At 39.7% G+C, this 15,796-nt stretch overlaps 1 protein-coding gene across 3 annotated transcripts in view; it reads left to right on the forward strand.

Moving 5' to 3' along the window:
- The window catches only part of GNAI1 (G protein subunit alpha i1), a 78,343-nt gene extending 63,634 nt beyond the window's left edge, over positions 1 to 14,709 (forward strand). Inside the window, exons 6-9 of one of the 3 annotated variants that reach the window (XM_075857352.1) lie at positions 9,384 to 9,513; positions 11,394 to 11,547; positions 12,257 to 12,463; positions 13,788 to 14,709. In XM_075857352.1, the coding sequence (XP_075713467.1) occupies positions 9,384 to 9,513; positions 11,394 to 11,547; positions 12,257 to 12,447 (475 nt within the window). In that variant the 3' untranslated portion in view covers positions 12,448 to 12,463; positions 13,788 to 14,709. Of the gene's footprint in view, positions 1 to 9,383; positions 9,514 to 11,393; positions 11,548 to 12,256 lie in introns of all 3 variants that reach the window. The other 2 variants (XM_075857351.1, XM_075857350.1) reach the window with 2 other exon arrangements.
- The last annotated feature ends 1,087 nt before the right edge of the window (positions 14,710 to 15,796 follow it).

Below are 15,796 nucleotides of genomic sequence, written 5' to 3' on the forward strand. Positions count from 1 at the left end.
CACTCTGACATTTTTATTTAAAAAAAGAACAAACAAAAAAAAAACCTTCCGAAGGTGTAAATAGTATGGCGCATGTCTGGTGGGGGAATAAGGAGCGTCAGTATCACGATATACTGGAATACATCAGTATTGCAGTGTATCGTGCAAGCGATCGCTGGTTTAAGTCCTCTAGGGGGACATGTTAAAAAAGCAGTAAAATAAAGGGTTTTTTTTCCATTTATAAAAAAAAACAAACACTTTTCCCAGTTTCCCTCAAGCACAATGTAAAAAAAAAATTAACATAGCTGGTATTGACATGTCCGTAAAAGTCCAAACTATTATAATATATCATCATTTAGTCTGCACGATCAACGCCGTAATAAAATAAACAATTAAAAGCGGCAGAATCGCTGTTTGTTTTTTTTTTTGGTCACTTCATCTCCTATAAAAAGTGATCAAAAAGTCTCATGTGCCCAAAATGGCTCTCAGACTATGGCGACAAAACTCACATTTAATTATTAACAATCCAGTTTTTCCTTGTAAAAGTAGTAAAATATTGAAAAAAAAAAAACGATATAAATTTGTCATCACTGCAATCTTATTGACCTGCAGAATAAAGCTAGCATGCCGTTTTTACCAGACGGAAAGGGTTAAAGTGGTCGAACAGGAATAAAAAAAAGCATGACTTATTTTTTTTTCTTCCAGAAACATCAGTCATGTCCATGGGTTGTGTCTGGTATTGCAGCTCCGCTCTATTGCAGTGAACGTGGCTAAGCTGCAACACCCTACAGAACCTATGGACAGGTGTGCACTTCTTTTATAGCCACTTACAAAAATGTATAGTAATTAAATGCAATAATGTTGATTGAAAGTGGCAAATTTGACAACACATTTTCTGTAATAGTGTTTTGTTTTTTTAATGGATATTTTATATAAATATTTCTTAACCCAGCGGTGAAATCTGACGTACAGTTATGTCGGATGTGTGTCATCACAGTATGCGGCATGTGCCAGCTGTTTTAAACAGCTGACACCCGCATGCAACGTTTATCTCTCATCCTGGCCATTTAACCCGTCAAGTGCCTTCTGTTCCCTGAACGTCACCCCCTCCACCTATCCTATGAATTGCGGGGCACCAATCCGTTGTGAGGCAAGGCTTCATACTAGTACACCGGTAAAGGCAATACACTCCAATACAGAAGCGTTGCATAAGCGATCTATAAATCGCATGGTAAAGTCCCTTCGGGGGACTAAAAAATAAATAAATTTTTGTAACCCTTTGGTGCCGTATCCATTTTCTAGAGTACATTATATTTGTCGTCGACGGGAAAAAAAAAATAAGTTATGACTCTTGGAATGTGACGGTGGAAAAATTAAAAAGAAAAATTGTATCGGTCTCCAAGGGGTTAAAGAACAACGTAAGGGTCAGTTCACACTGAGTTTTTTTTACGCGGAAACCGTGCCAAAAATGGCCGAAAATGCCTCCTATTGATTTCAATGGGAGGTGAAGGCGTTTTTTCCCGCGAGCGGAAAAACGGCTCGCGGGAAAAAGAAGCGACATGCCCTATCTTTAGGCATTTACGTCTCTGACCTCCCATTGACATCAATGGAAGGCAGAAAAAGCGTATTTCGTGGCGTTTTTGACCGCGGAGCTCAATTGCCGCTGGCGAAAAACGCAGCGAAAATCTGCGTGCAGGCAGAGCAAAATCTGCCTCAAAAGTCAGAACGGAAGTTTGAGGCAGATATTCCTCCTGCAAAAAACTCCATGTGAACCCAGCCTTCCTGTCCCCTCCATACAGATGAGCATTGTATACACAAATCCCTAACATCCTGAGCGCCTCCCCTCTCCCTTCCCCTTATATGATCATCCAGGGACTTGAAACATTTAGACACTGAATACAACTGTTCATGTGTCACTATGTATCTAGTGCTAGAAAGTGTCGCTTGCTATTGATGAAAATTACCATTTTATAAGCAGAGATTTCAGTCTGTGCAAATAATTGCATTTCATCTTTATTATGAATAGTTTTTGAAAAAAAATGCTCATTCAACTGACTTGTAAAAAAAAGCTAGTGCAGTATTGAATGCCTAACTATATGTGCCGTCCTCTGTGTTAACAATATTGGGTATCACTGGTGTCATTGCCATTATAAACATGCAGCGCTGAATGTCTATAGGGTGTCTCTAGTCATTATAGAACCGCTAAAATGAAAATCCGACATCATTTTTGAGACGGAAGTAAGATTTACTTCAAGAAACACCACAAGCTACAATTTGTGTAGAGGATTAAAACCAGGAATACCCAAGTAAAATTGCTTACTAAAAATATATTTTCATTAGTTCAAATGCACATTACACTCTGCAGAAAGATCTCTAGAGAATATTTCAATAAGGATATAAGGAATTCTCTTACGCTGTTGTGTTATCAAATCCCCGCCTCGGCTTATAGGCTACAGAAGATTGCATATTAGGCAATTTCATGGTAAGCAGAACTTTTAGGCCGGGTTCCCACGTAGCGTAAATACGGCGCAATATCCGCAACGGAATTCTGTGCAAAAAGAAAGGCAGCATTTACCGTAGCAGTAAAGTGGATGAGATTTAAACAAATCTCATCCACACGCTGCAGAAAAAAATCTGCGCGGGCCAGTCAAGCTCTTCCACACCACTCACCCAACTATTCCTTTATGGACCTTGCGTTGTGCACTGGGGCGCAGTCATGCTGGAACAGAAAAGGGCCTTCCCCAAACGCATGGAATTGTCTAAAATGTATTGGTATGCTGAAGCATTCCGATTTCCCTTCACTGGAACGAAGTTAGCACTACTCGGTCAGGCAGGTAACGTTCTCCTGGCATTCGCCAAACCCAGACTGCCAGATAGAGAAGCGTGATCCATAGCTCCACAGAACACGTTTCCACTGCTCTAGACTCTAGTGGTGGTGCGCTTTACACCACTCCATCCAATTCTTGTCATTGTGCTTGATGATGTAAGGCTTGCCTGCAGCTGCTCAGCATTGACGCTCCCGGCACACAGTTTTTGTGCTGATGTTAATGCCAGAGGAGGTTAGGAAAGTCAGTGCATAAAAGTAGTCCAATCGCCTTAGCACCTGGCGACCCCGCTCTTTAACTTTATGTGGTCTGCCACGTTGTGACTGAGTTGCTGTGATTCCTTACCCGCTTCCACTTTGCATTAATACAATTTACAGTTGATCGTAAAATATATTGGTGGGAAGAAGTTTCACCAGCTGACTTGTTGCAACAGTGGCATCCTGTTACCTATATATTACCTAAGTATATGCTTTCAAAAACAAGATTGGATGTTGACCGGAAGTAAAAATGAAGACTTTCCAGATGGTTCTTTCTCATTCCCTTAACTGTAGATGCTAGTAATAAGGAAGCTATATTATGGAGCCCCATTGTGGACAGGCGCTGTTCCTTGGGTTTGCAATCTGTTTACTGTACTGTAGATTATTATTCTGCAAGACGCAAGCAATGCTCTGTACTTCATTGAGGCACTCAACAATAAATATATATATATATATATTTTATTTATTTTTTCATTCGTAACCGGTATAATGGATGGAACTTTAAGGCCAGGTTCCCACTGGTTGGATACGCTGTGTAAAAATCACGCCGAGTATCCGACCTGAAACCCGCAGAACCTTCCGCCCGAAAAAACACACCACGTTGTGGTGGGGAAAAAAGCAGTCCATACTTACCCCCTCTCTTCTCTGCACGTAGTCCGGCCTCCTACGATGAGGTTGCAAGCCATGGGATGCTGCAGCCTGTGATTGGCTACAGTGGTCACCTGGGATGAAATGCCATCCCCGATGGCCGTACTGCAGGAAAGAGGAGAGTGTTCTGGGTAAGTATGTTTTTGTTTTTTTTTTCCCCCAGAGGTGCAATTTTTGCGCAGTAATCGCTGCCATTGCGGAGCAAAAGTCACAACGCTTGGCTTTCTGTTGCGGGTTTTGCATCCCCATTGAATTCAATGGGGGAAACCCACAACAGAAAAACTCCGCACAGCAGGTCAATTTATTAACGTTTACGCCGCAGGTTTTCTTTTTCTTTTCGCAGCGTGGGCATGATTTTCTTAAACTCATCCTCTTTGCTGCTACTATAAATGCAGTGGAATTTGCGCACATAATTCAGTATTGGATTTTCAGTGCTGCTGAATGATGGTACAATGCATGCAAGTGTGGCATGCAGCGAAAAAACATCCACACTGATTTTAGGGCATGCTGCAGATTTCACCAATTGCATAGAAATCCATGCCAAAATAAACATGTAACGTGGGAATATTTCCATGGATTTCTGTCCAATCCACAAATCTGCTGCGTGGGCACGTGGCCTAACCTAGTCTCTTGTAATGCAAAATTGTGTGGTCTTGTCATACTACATAAGAAGGCAGTAAAGATGACCTGTCATGTCTCCAGAAAAGGTTATGTGCCGCCAAACCTGTATTGCTTGCCCTCGACTCCTTCAGCGCCGTTTATTTGAAGTTGCTAGGTGCCTCCTTTGGCGTCTTATGTGCTAAATCTTGAGTAAATTGACATCGATGGTATCCTCTGCCCAGCGGCAAGGAGGCGTGAATCTAAGCGCTCTGTCAGAAATTAATGGGCTGATTTCGGGGGAACAGAGACTGATTGCAGCGGCACGGAGGCACCTAGCGACTTTTAATAAATGCTACGGAAATCGGGCAAGGCGCAATACAGGTATAGTGCAGACAACCTTTTCTGGGGGCATGACCGTTCCCCTTAATTTAAAGCAGGGTTTGACTGCAGACGGCAAGTTATACATAAACCTTGCACATTCCAGCTTAGGCCCGGTTCACACTGAGTTTTTTTTGCAGGCGGAAAAATCTGCCTCAAGATCCCTGAAGGAATTTTGAGGCAATTTTGACCTGCCGGCAGAACATTTGCCGCATTTTTCCTCCACGGCAATTGAGCGCAGATCAGACACAGAAACGCCCGAAGAAAGGGCATGTTGCTTCTTGAAATCAATAGGAGGCAATTTCGGGCATTTTTTGGTGCGGTTTCTGCGTCAAAACCAGTGCCAAAATACTCTGTGTGAAATAGCCCTTATTCTTCAGTTTAAGTTCTAGAAGAGCATTGGAGCACATTTATAAAAACGAGTTCAAAGGAAAAGTGAAGTAGTTGCCCACAGCAACCAATCTGATTCCCCCTTTCATTTTGCAGAGGTTTTTAAAAATGAAAATAGAAGCCTGATTGGTTGCCACGGGCAACTTTTCATTTTTCCTTTTGAACCAGTTTTGATAAATCTCCTGCATATAGTACATTACTTTCATTCATGTGATTTCTAAGCATTTATTGTATTTTACAATGGAAAAATAGAAAGACCCCAGTAGCTGGCGGGCAATGAAAATTCAAGGAAAAACTATTATGCCAAGGCACAATGAACACCCTGGTTCCCAGCTACCTAAATGGTAATGTTAATTTAACTAAAATATAAACTTTTAATGACTTAAATAAGACACTTCCAAGTAGGACATATAACACACATGTTTAAAAGTAGCCAATGTTAGCTAGCAGGATGCGGTAAGTAGGAATACGTAACTACCATATATTAGGTTAGTGCATGGGTGTATCGGTGCAACAAACAGCAGCTGCAGTACTCTGTGCCAGCACTAAATAACGAAGGCATTTCCAGTACAACTACTAGCCTAACAAAGAATTTAAAAGGAAAGCAGCCCCTTCCCCCCGACATTTAGCGTCCTCAGGGGTATAATGAGGCTAATCACGGCGTGCTCGAGATTCGCTTTTCTTAAAACCTCGGAATGACGTATCGGAATGTGCGTCCCTGTGTGGAGCCAATAGAAATGCCTAAAACGGGGCTTGACCCGGTCTAGTGCAATGGACATATGTGCTGTCCAATTAAAGGAACTTAAGGTCCATCCAGTCAGTAAGCTCAGGAGGCGCATGCACACAATAGCGGATGGTCTGTCCGACAAGCGAATAGGGGGGAAAAGTCCATATGCGCATGTCTGGGCACTTAGAAAAACCATAGCCTGTGCTTAATAGTAAACTGAAGAAGCACGATGGATTCATAGCCTAAATTTTCTGAGCCCTAATGGGCTTAACGAGGGTTTTACCTTTGTCGCTTTTCTTTAAAAAAGATCTTTTGAAAATACTTACCTGCCATACTCTGACACTTGAGTGTTAGCTGTTTTTAGATTATCTCTAGTCTTAGAATAATTTTTTGATCCTTCATTAATCTTCCTACTCATCACCCAGGAATTTTTATTATCATTATGGTCATTACTATAGAGTCTATACTTATTGAAATACCAGCATGGTCAAAGTATGTTCCATCTAGGCCTCTAATCACATCTGATATTTTATTTATTATTTTTCTGTCCTCTTTTTTTCATCACCTCTTTAAATATTTATTTTTATTTTCTAAAATGCCTATTCGCAACAATGTTATTCTTTTCAACACGATAAACAGGGTCATTCATTCGACTGCAATTGTTATAATTTACCTTTTTGTCGTTCATTTGACTCCAAATATTATACTTCAATACATCGATAAGTTGTGGGACTCTATGGCTGTGGGCATGCATAGTCATTTCTTATTATATTTTCTCAGGATTTCAAAGTATTCTGACATGAGCATTCTGAAAATTCTTATACTTAGTAATTTACCCTTCTAAGAGGGAGCAGCTTGTGTATGCCGCTTGTTTACTATTAAGCCTCGTAGCCTGTGTTAAGCACAGGCTACGGTTTTTCTAAGTGCCTAGACATGCGCATATGGACTTTTTTTCCCCTAATCGCTCGTAGGACAGAGCTTCCGCTGTTGTGCGCATGCGCCTCCTGAGCTTACTGACTGGATGGAGCTGTCCCTTTGATTGGACAGCGCATATGTCCATTGCACTAGACGGGGGTGAGCCCCATTTTAGGCATTTCTATTGGCTCCACACAGGGACGCACCTTCCGATACGTCATGCCGAGGTTTCAAGAGACGGGAAACTCGAGCACGCCGTCATTCGCCCCATTATACCCCTGAGGACGATACGTTTGTAGCTAAACATGTCCGGGGGAGGGCTGCTTTGCGTTTAAATTCTTTGTTAGGCTAGTAGTTGTACTGGAAATCCCTTCGTTATTTAGTGCTGGCACAGAGTACTGCAGCCGCTGTTTGCACCGATACACGCATGCACTAACCTAATATATTGTAGTTACGTATTCCTACTTACCACATCCTGCTAGCTAACATTGGCTACTTTTAAACGTGTCTTATATGTCCTATTTGTAAGTGTCTTATTTAAGTCATTAAAAGTTATATTTTAGTTCAATTTAACACGATCATACAGGTAGCTGGGAACCAGGGTGTTTGTTGTGCCTTGGCATAACTGTTTTTCCTTTTATTGTATTTTAATTACTGATTTGTTTTATTGTGTTTCACAGTCTTTTTTTTGTTTCTTTCTTTCCCAGCCTAATAATCTCCAATTTGAACGTATGTTTTGTTTTACTGGTTTTAGTTCCAGCTTTTAGGACATTATGTTTAGCCATAGTCTCCACGTTGATCCCTTAGGATTAAATAAAATCTTTCCCTTTGAAGTGGACCTGTTTGCAATACATAAAACTACCTGTAATAAGAGGATCTGTCATAAATGAAGACATAATGGGGAACGCTCATTACCTGTGCTGAACAGGTGGAAGCTGGTTTGTTTTAACTATTTTCAATACATTAAGCCAGCTATATCTATTCATTTGTATGACTTTAGACTGTCCTAGAATGCCTTTATCACCCGAGAGACTCAATCTGTATAAAGGCATTAGGCACTGTATTTTAATGTATATTAAGAAGTGTCTATCTTGAGTAATAAAAAAATACTTAAAGGGGTTATCCGAGGACGAAAAATTATTACAAATTCCTAGGCATTCATATTTTTATGCAAAAAGAAGTCCCTTACAAATGTACTGTAAGCTCTGTAGCTTTTCTAATATGGATGACATGGCCCCACTTGACTGAGGGCTTCCTGTGCTGTTCGTATCGGCGTGTCATCACTGGCATGACTGCAAGGGGCTGTCACATTTCCTATTGCTGGAGTCCCTGAGCAGAGCATCCGCTAGCAGTTTGCTCGGGACTCCAGCACTGCTTCCGACATTTGTTCAGTGACTTCAGGGGTTTCCTACAGCTGGAGTTCCAGAACAGAGCATCAGCTGATGCTCTGCCTGGGGACTTCAGCATTTCTGCCAACGTCACTGTCCATATATGGAAAGTGACGTTGGCAGCAATACGGGAGTCCCCAGGCCGAGCATCAGCTGATGCTCTGCTCGGGGACTCCCGTACTGCTGTCACTGTCTATATATGGACAGTGGCAGCAGTGCTGTAGTCCCTGGGCAGAGCATCAGCTGATTCTCTGCTCGGGAACTCTAGCTGTAGGAAACCCCTGAAGTCACTGACCAAATGTTGGGAGCAGTGCTGGAGTCCCGAGCAAACCGCTAGCTGATGCTCTGCTCGGGGACTCCAGCAATAGGCAATGTAACAGCCCCTTGCAGCCATGCCATTGATAACACGCCGACATGAACAGCACAGGAAGCGGGCCCTTAGTCACGTTGGGGCCGTGTCGGAGCGTCATCAATATTAGAAAAGCTACAGGACTTCCGGGAACAATTCACCGGGTTTGAACGGCACCATTTAGTACCGAATTTTTAGTTAAAGTACATTAGTAAGTGACTTCTTTGTGCATAAAAATATGAATCCAAAGCAATTTTTTTAAAAATGGTGGTCCCCGGATAACCCCTTTAATATATGCTTTAAAGTGATTGCTTTGCGCAATCCCTACTTGTTAGAAGGTCCCCTTGACATTAAGCAGATTATAAAGTTTCCCCCTACTCGGGTTCTTAGCGATCAGCTGTAATCTGTAGGGCAACCTGGCGGTAGGTGTTACATTTCCCTGCAGCGCCATCATAGGGGAAATTAAGAATTACACAGTGTCCATAATACTAATGGGTAGTCTGTGTAATACAGGACAACAGTCCTCCAAAGGGAGAGACGCCCTTTATTAAACGCTGTCCACCCTGGCCAAGAGATGAGGATCCTGAACTTAATGAAATATTGTATTTTCAGCATTACTTCTGTGTCTCTGCCCATTGTTTGCTTAGCGTGCAAATAGCAGAAAATAATCAAGATGACATTGACCAGTTTTAATTAGATCAGACATTCACGCCAACATGTCCACTTCAAAGATCTAGTCTGTAGTGTGAAATTGTCCTTGATAATAGTATGTGAAGAATGCTGCCCAATAATCCCATAGCATAGATGTATGTGTTTATGGTAAACGTTGATAGAAATAAGTTAGTTTTTTTTAAGACTTTAAAGCTCCGATTCATCAGCACATTTAGCGGTGACTGTGCTGATCGTTTTTCCTTGCATTCTTTTCAGGATGTTTGATGTTGGCGGCCAAAGATCTGAAAGAAAAAAGTGGATTCATTGCTTCGAGGGAGTTACTGCAATCATTTTCTGTGTGGCACTGAGTGATTACGATTTGGTTCTAGCTGAAGATGAAGAAATGGTATGTATGAAGGTTAAGAAGGACAGGCGATGCTATTTACATGGACAGAACTATTTGCTGGGCTTTATGGCTTATACTTCTTACAGCTATCGGCCACCTTCAGATGTTTCTGATTTAACATTTTACTGTAATCTGTTTTGTCACAATGTCGGCAGCAAAATGTCACACTTCTAGATATGTAGTGATTTTAGCAACATGCACAAATTTGCTTCAAGAGAAACGACAGCGTTTTATAGTGTTACTATTGAGTTGCAAGTCTCCCACTTGATGCTCTTATTGACCTGTCATGAATGACCGTGAAAAGTGTTGTCGAACCTCTCCCCATTTACCTGTTTATACATTTATAGGCTGTGCAGGTTGAGGGTCCTATAGATTGTATGACCCTACAGAACTAAAAACAATGTGGAACTAGAAACAACAGGAAGATGTCCGTGAACAATAGAAATGAATGTGTCCATAATCGTGGTCCGCAATTAACGGACATTTTTTTTCCGTCGTGTGCATGGGGCCTGAGGCTTTGTTCACATCAGCGTCTAGGTTCCGTTCCTGGGTTCCGTCAGACCTTTCCGTCAGGGGGATTCACAAGCGGAAACTATAGCTTTCCGTTTGTATTACCATTGATTTCAGTGGTAACACTTCCGTTGCTAATGGTTTCTGTTTGTCTACGTTCCATAAGTTTTCCACTTTTTTGGATGGAATTAATAGTAAAACTATGTAGTCTGTAGTAGACCATTAGCAACGGAAGTGTTACCATTGAAATCAATGGTAATGCTGTCGGAAAGCTATGGTTTGCATTTGTGGGTTCCCCTGACGGACATGTCTGACAAAACCCCGACGCAGATGTGAACGAAGCCTAAGAAAGCTAGTAGGAGAGTATAAGGACAGGGAGGACGCTGCACATGCGCAGACTGCTGGCTGCTTCTTTCTGATATTGGATGAATTACGTTGGTTACAATGAAGCTAATCCGTTTTAGAGCATATTACTCAACGTGACAACCTGCAAAGATGCGATTCCTCTGAAAGTGTGTACAAAATCTTCAGTTATAAAATTGTAAACCGTTTTTAATGTAGTCCTGAGGATTTTTTGTGACCTATTTACTTTCAGTGTAAAATAACACCTCGAGCCCTCATTTGCCAAGCTGAATGTCATAAGCCTCGTGGACATGTTAGCTTCTGATAAGGAATTAGCGGCTGTGCCCTGCAAGGTATAGCTGGCTTATTGGGAAACACTGATTTTGCAGCTTCATATTTCTGTTGATCTTATGTAGCGTCAGTGGATTTCTGTGTTCATTTCTGTTAGTTTGGCAATAACACCTGCTATTCCAAATAAAGATCTTAGGTTTCAAAATGACACTTAATAGGATTTAATGCGTTTAAAGCATCAAACATGATCAATGATGAATTCGAATAGTTAAGAACCTATTATTTCCATGACCGTCGAGTTACTGTGCCAGTACATTCTGTGGTTAAATCTAGTGTTCTGTGCTCACCGTATTAAAGAAATCCACTTATGGTGGGCAATACCTGCTATAAATCTTCATGGCTGCATCTGCGGAGATCTGTGCGGCAGAATATCTGCCTCCTGTATTTAAAGGGTTTTACCGGATTAGAAACATGGTTGCTTTCTTCCTGAAACAGCGCCACGCCTGTCCATGAGTGGTCTGGAATTGGAGCTCAGATTTTAGGAAGGAAATGTCGCTGAGCTGTAATACCACACACAACCTGTGCTTAAATCTTTATAAATCAACATTCTCTTATGTATGAAGCAAAAACCCTTTGTTCTATAACTTTTATCAAATTTCTGCATTGCATAATCGTGACAATTTACGGATGTTCTTTTTGGAGATCTGCAGTTCTAATTTTCTTGCTCCTTTGTTTAGAACCGAATGCACGAAAGTATGAAGTTATTTGACAGCATCTGTAATAACAAGTGGTTCACAGACACCTCCATTATTCTGTTTCTAAACAAAAAAGATCTGTTTGAAGAAAAAATCAAGAGGAGTCCACTAACTATTTGTTATCCAGAATATGCAGGTATGTTTCTTTAACTCCGTACAATCCAATTCTTTGTATGTACAGTACATGTTACTGAATTTTACTTAGAACAAATGTTTGTCGGGTCCATTTGTATGAGCCCTTTGTTTTCAGCATCAGTGGAAAAACAGGACGGAACTGCTTTAAAACTCAGCAGCACCAGTCTCTCCAGCTATGTGAAGCCATTGTTTTGCGCCTGTCATCAGAACGTAACCCTTTCATGACCGAGGGTCTTTTTCAGGCGTTGATGCACAGCGCAAAATTTCATCCTTTGGAATGTTGCTTTTTATTTTGTTTCTTGCTTCAGCGGATTATAACATTTGATGTCGCTCGTTTTAATTTCTGTTTAACTCTTTGTCAACCCCTTTATTCATGACATGTTGTTTTGTAGTGAATGTTATTTTGTAGTGAATAATATATATATATAGCTATATATATATATATATCTATATATATATATTTATATTTATTATATATATATTTATTATATATATATATATATATATATTTATTATATATATATATATTTATATTTATTATATATATATATTTATATTTATTATATATATATATTTATATTTATATTTATTATATATATATATATATATATATATATTTATATTTATTATATATTTATATTTATTATGTATATATTTATTATATATATATATATATATTTATGTTTATTATATATTAATTCTGTTTCCAGGTTCAAATACGTATGAAGAAGCTGCTGCATATATTCAGTGTCAGTTTGAAGATCTCAACAAAAGAAAGGACACAAAGGAAATCTACACCCACTTTACATGTGCGACAGATACCAAGAACGTGCAGTTTGTATTTGATGCAGTCACTGATGTCATCATAAAAAACAATCTCAAAGACTGTGGCCTTTTCTAAAACATGTCATTATATGGTAAGATGTTTCAATGTTTAACAGGTAGAACTCGCCATGCAAAATATTACTCCACTATTGAGACCATTTTTTTTTTTTTTTAACAATATAAAGAAGGTAGGTTTTCCCATAAAAAAATAAAAAGTTTCATTCGTCTACATAGGCCTCAAATTGCAATAGTATGAGCTTTTTAGTTTAGCCTCAACTGCAGCTCATGTGTCAGTCACCTGAGCTGCCATTGAAAACCGAATACTGTTGCAACATAACGTTCGAGTTCATCTGGACCCTTCAGGTGATAATTCAATATGATATATTATGTCGACGGCTACGATCGTATAGTCTAAAGTATATATTTGAGGCCATACTAAAAGTTTTTCCGCACAGTTGTTTTTTTTAATTTTTTATAAACTGGTTATTTAACTTTTTTTTTTTTTTTTTCTTTTTTACATACACACACACACCTTCATACTATAGTCAGGGGTGATAAGACGGCAGCCTCTCAAAAAAAAAACCTGCAGTCTCTGAGACCCACGTGCTCTGTATAGTACATTACAAATGATATTGTGCCCACATAGTTTGTCCCAAAGAGCCTTTTTAGCTTAGAAAATAATTTCATAAAAAAAAGTGTAATAAATCGCAGTATTTCACAAGACTAATGATGATCATATCTACTCTCTCTCCTGTAGATTGCATTTGACTTCACCCTGTTATAGCTTGATGGCTTTTGGAGTGATTTAAGACTCTCTATGAATGGCGGACCAGTACTGTACTTTGCCAGTTTTATTAGCTTTATTTATGTTCATGTCTTGTAAATTTTCAAAAGTATCTGCTATTTACTAGGCCACACAATGGAGAAGGTATCTTGATTGTATGTATACTGTAATTGTAGGAATGTTATTTGTACAGACATTGAACAGACTATTTTAATAATTTGAATTGTTTAAAAAAAAAAAAAAAAAAAAAAGATCCTCTTTTATGAAATGCAGCTAGAGGACATTTTTTCTCTCTCTCGCCTGTTTAGTTTATTTAAAGAAACAATGTATATTTTTCTTTCCCTTTAAAGCATGCATGCTGCCTTATTCTGTGTTCTGCAATGACTCCTTGCAAGCCTGTAAGATATAAATATATATATAATGAAGCAGAATGAAATCTGGACACCTTACAGTTGCACAATCCTGGGGCATGTAACACAGAATCATCATGTCGGCCTGAGCCTTCACTGTGCATTTTTATTATGTAATAGTTCTCTTGTGCATTGCCTTACAGGTGGTGCCAAAACTGCATTTTTTTTATACATTTTAAAAATCAAGTAATCTTTTATTTGTAAATAGATTTTTTTTTCCAGGTGTTTGTCCAGAACATTTTGTGGGCTGCTGAAATGCAAACAAACATTTTGGGATTGATGACCTTATTGTTGGAGGAATCATGTACTTGGCATGCTGACCATGGCAGTACTTTGTATAGACTTCAATTCCACATACGTGCTACATTTTAGTACACCTCCGCTTCTCCATGGAAATGTGCAGCCGGGTGACTCCATTATATTCCGTTTTAATGTTTGGCTTTGTGATGCTGTCTTTGTAATTGCCTCACTGTCACTTTTTGTCTTACAATCTGATCATTCCTTCATCCTTGCAAACTTCTTGGGTGGTATAATGTTGTAGCCCCCACTGGAAATGAAGATATTCCCATAACGTGAGATTTTTTCTTTTTTAGAGGTGAGATTATCACTGCACCTTTTTAAGCTATTCTAATTTTATGTGCATACTCGCTAGGAAAGCCTTGTCGGATCACTTTTCCATAAGATCCTCACCTCACTGTGGGTTGACCGTTGACTTCACAATGAATTCCTGAAATTTGTGTTGCCTCATATTTACCTGACATTCACAAGTAACTTTTTTTGTGTTGTCCAAAACATGTAAAAAAAAATGAATTGTACTCGTTGTTACCTTCTTCATTAAAGTTTTTGTACTTCACTATATAGAATGAATTCTTGGTGATTAATAATTACTAAAGTTACAGCTGATTTCTTTGTGCCTTGGATGATTTTTTTTTTTTAACTCTTTATTTAAATAAAGTACTTACCTGATGCATATTTGTAACAATGTACCAACAAAAATCATGTCATCTTCACTATGTATATAATAGAGCACAGCTTTGTTGAACGTTACTGATGGGTTTCTTTGATTTTTCTCCTGTAAAACCATGTTGCTAATGAATTCCAATAAACCTTGCAGTTTTTCAGATTTTAGATCTGATCTATTAAATGTTTACTCTTTAGGTTTTGTTTTAGGGGTCATGATCTGATACTTTTGGACTCTGATTCATTTTTTTTTAGTGGGGGACAATGGTGAAAAAACAAACTTATCATGTAAATACTGCAATTTTATCAAACTTTTGATGTCACAGAGATCTATGAAGTTTGGATCGGTGTGGGTCCGCGTGCTAAAGAGGCTCTGTCACCACATTATAAGTGCCCTATCGCCCTATAATGTAGGTGACGGCAGTGCTTTTTATTTAGAAAAACAATCTATTTTTACCACGTTAGGAGCGATTTATCTTTATGCTAATTTAGTTTCTTAATGCACAACTGGGCGTGTTTTTGCTTTAGGCGAAGTGGGCGTTGTACAGAGGAGTGTATGGCGCTGACCAATCAGTGACCAATCAGCGTCATGCACTTCTCTCCATTCATTTAGACAGCGGATAGTGACACTGCGTTATTCACTATGTGCTGTCTTATACTGACATATTAACGTTACTGAAGAGTTTAGACCGTAAATAGACATTCCTTCCAAGCCAGGACGGGATGTCTATTCACAATCCCTGCACTTCGTTAACGTTTCTGTGGTATTTACAGTCTACTGCGCTATTGATTCCGTCGGAAAACCGGAAACCTGCCGGAATGGTAACGAACGGGAACCATTAGCGATGTTTCCGTCACCATTGATATCAATGGTGACTGAAACGGAAGCTGTGGTTTCACTTTAACTTTCCGTTGCGGGGTTCACCCGACGGAACCCCGGAGCGGAAAGCGAACGGTGATGTGAACAGGCCCTTAGTTAATATTTAATACTATTATCTCCAGTGGTAGTCACTGCCCCGGGTGCTGCAAGAGTTACTGCAGATCAGTTAACTCTTTCAGCACCCTGGACAGTCACTATCCCCTGACGTCGACTAGCAACGCTCCCGAAATTACGGGTGCACACACACGTAGCCACCCGTAATTACGGGAGCCCCATAGACTTCTATGGGCCTGCACGTGCCGTTGTTACGGCCTGAAATAGGACATGGTCCATATTTTTTAACGGCACGGGCACCTTCCCGTAAGCATATTGGAAGGTACCCGTGGCCAAT

This window comes from Rhinoderma darwinii, chromosome 3, assembly GCF_050947455.1.
Source record: "Rhinoderma darwinii isolate aRhiDar2 chromosome 3, aRhiDar2.hap1, whole genome shotgun sequence".
In the NCBI taxonomy this organism is placed as follows: domain Eukaryota; kingdom Metazoa; phylum Chordata; class Amphibia; order Anura; family Rhinodermatidae; genus Rhinoderma; species Rhinoderma darwinii.